The sequence below is a fragment of the Austrofundulus limnaeus genome, unplaced genomic scaffold (genome assembly GCF_001266775.1).
Source record: "Austrofundulus limnaeus strain Quisiro unplaced genomic scaffold, Austrofundulus_limnaeus-1.0 Scaffold33, whole genome shotgun sequence".
Taxonomy (NCBI): domain Eukaryota; kingdom Metazoa; phylum Chordata; class Actinopteri; order Cyprinodontiformes; family Rivulidae; genus Austrofundulus; species Austrofundulus limnaeus.
The window spans coordinates 2,397,135-2,398,644 of NW_013952435.1; the positions used below are offsets into that span (position 1 = coordinate 2,397,135).

The 1,510-nt window shown below is 42.6% G+C and overlaps 1 protein-coding gene across 3 annotated transcripts in view; it reads left to right on the top strand.

Moving 5' to 3' along the window:
- Window positions 1-1,510, top strand: part of mcu (mitochondrial calcium uniporter) — a 72,610-nt gene that overhangs the window by 62,853 nt on the left and 8,247 nt on the right. For all 3 annotated transcript variants that reach the window (XM_014006005.1, XM_014006006.1, XM_014006007.1), the window contains 3 exons: window positions 615-785; window positions 967-1,071; window positions 1,148-1,308. In XM_014006005.1, the coding sequence (XP_013861459.1) occupies window positions 615-785; window positions 967-1,071; window positions 1,148-1,308 (437 nt within the window). The remainder of the gene's footprint in view (window positions 1-614; window positions 786-966; window positions 1,072-1,147; window positions 1,309-1,510) is intronic.

Below are 1,510 nucleotides of genomic sequence, written 5' to 3' on the forward strand. Positions count from 1 at the left end.
CTAGCTAAATATTTGTTAAATATTTAGGTAGCTAGCTAAATATTTACCTTGCTAGCTAAAATATTTTAGTGGCTAGCTAAATATTTAAGTTAAATATTTAAGTGGCTGGCTAAATATTTACCTTGCTAGCTAAATATTTAAGTTGCAAGCGAAACATTTAGCTCTAAACTAAATATTTAAGTCACAAGTTAAATATTTAGCTTGTTAACTAAATATTTAATGTGCAAGTTAAATATTTAGTTTATAAACTATGACATTTATAAATGTATGAATATGGTGAAAAACTGACTTTGAAAAATAAATCTCTTCTTTCTTTCTTATAAAAGGCTAAATAAAACAAAAATATTGGTGGTAATTTTTGACTGTGTAACTTTACAAACGGCACCCCATAGTTTGCCCTGCGTGCAGAAATGACAAACATCGATATCTGGCATCAAACAATCAGCTGCTGTTCTCTCAGGAAAGAGCAGGGGATAAATTAACACTGAGGTTATGTCTGTAGAGGATTTATTTTTGGCGAATCAGCAGTGTGTTTCTGAATAGTAAAAGCTAGACACGCAGAACATTTTTATCGTCCGTCTCACCCCCTCTTCTCCTCCCGGTGACCCTCTCAGAGGTGACGGTGGTGTATCAGAACGGGCTGCCTGTGTTCTCTGTCAGTTTGCCGTCCAGGCGAGAGCGCTGTCAGTTCACCCTCAAGCCTCTCAGCGACAGCGTGGGAGTTTTCCTGCAGCAGCTCCAGGCGGAGGACCGAGGCATCGACCGGGTAGCCATCTACTCCATGGGTAGGCACGCACGCAAACACAATAGCACTCAGCGTATTTATGCAAAGCGTACAGATCACTTTCCTGTGTCGGTGAGTAAACGTGTCAGCCGATGCCTCCTGACAGTCAGCCCCAACAAGCCTGATTATCAGGAGAGGTGAAGAGAATTTAAAGTGGAATCTACTTGTTTCTCTCTGTGCAGACGGAGCGAGGATCGCCTCCTCCACGGGCATAGACGTCCTGCTGCTGGACGACTTTAAGCTCGTCATCAACGACACCACACACCTAGTGCGGCCACCCAGGAGAGGTGAGTTCCAGCAAAGTGGGAGGAGCCAGGTCCACCCCGTCGGACCGTATTCAGACCCGTTTACCTGTTTGCGCAGAGATCCTGCCCCACGAGGAGGCCGAGAGGTTAAACGACGTCAAGTTCCTGGTGCAGCAGCTCTACACCACGCTGCGCATCGAGGAGCACCAGCTCAGCAAAGAGCGGGAGCTGATTGGACGGCTGGAGGATCTCAACTCTCAACTCCGCCCTTTAGAGAAGGTCTGAAATACTTTTAGATGTATTTTTCTTTTTGTGTAATTCCACATAAAAATTAAAGATTTTATTATTAGTGAATTCATACAGTTATTTTCAGAAATATTTATAGTAATTTTTGAGCAGCTAGAATACTGTAAGTCAGCTTATCACAGGATACTAAGTGTTTTTAAGTGAGAAGAGAATAGTTAGTTAGTTAGTTAGTTAG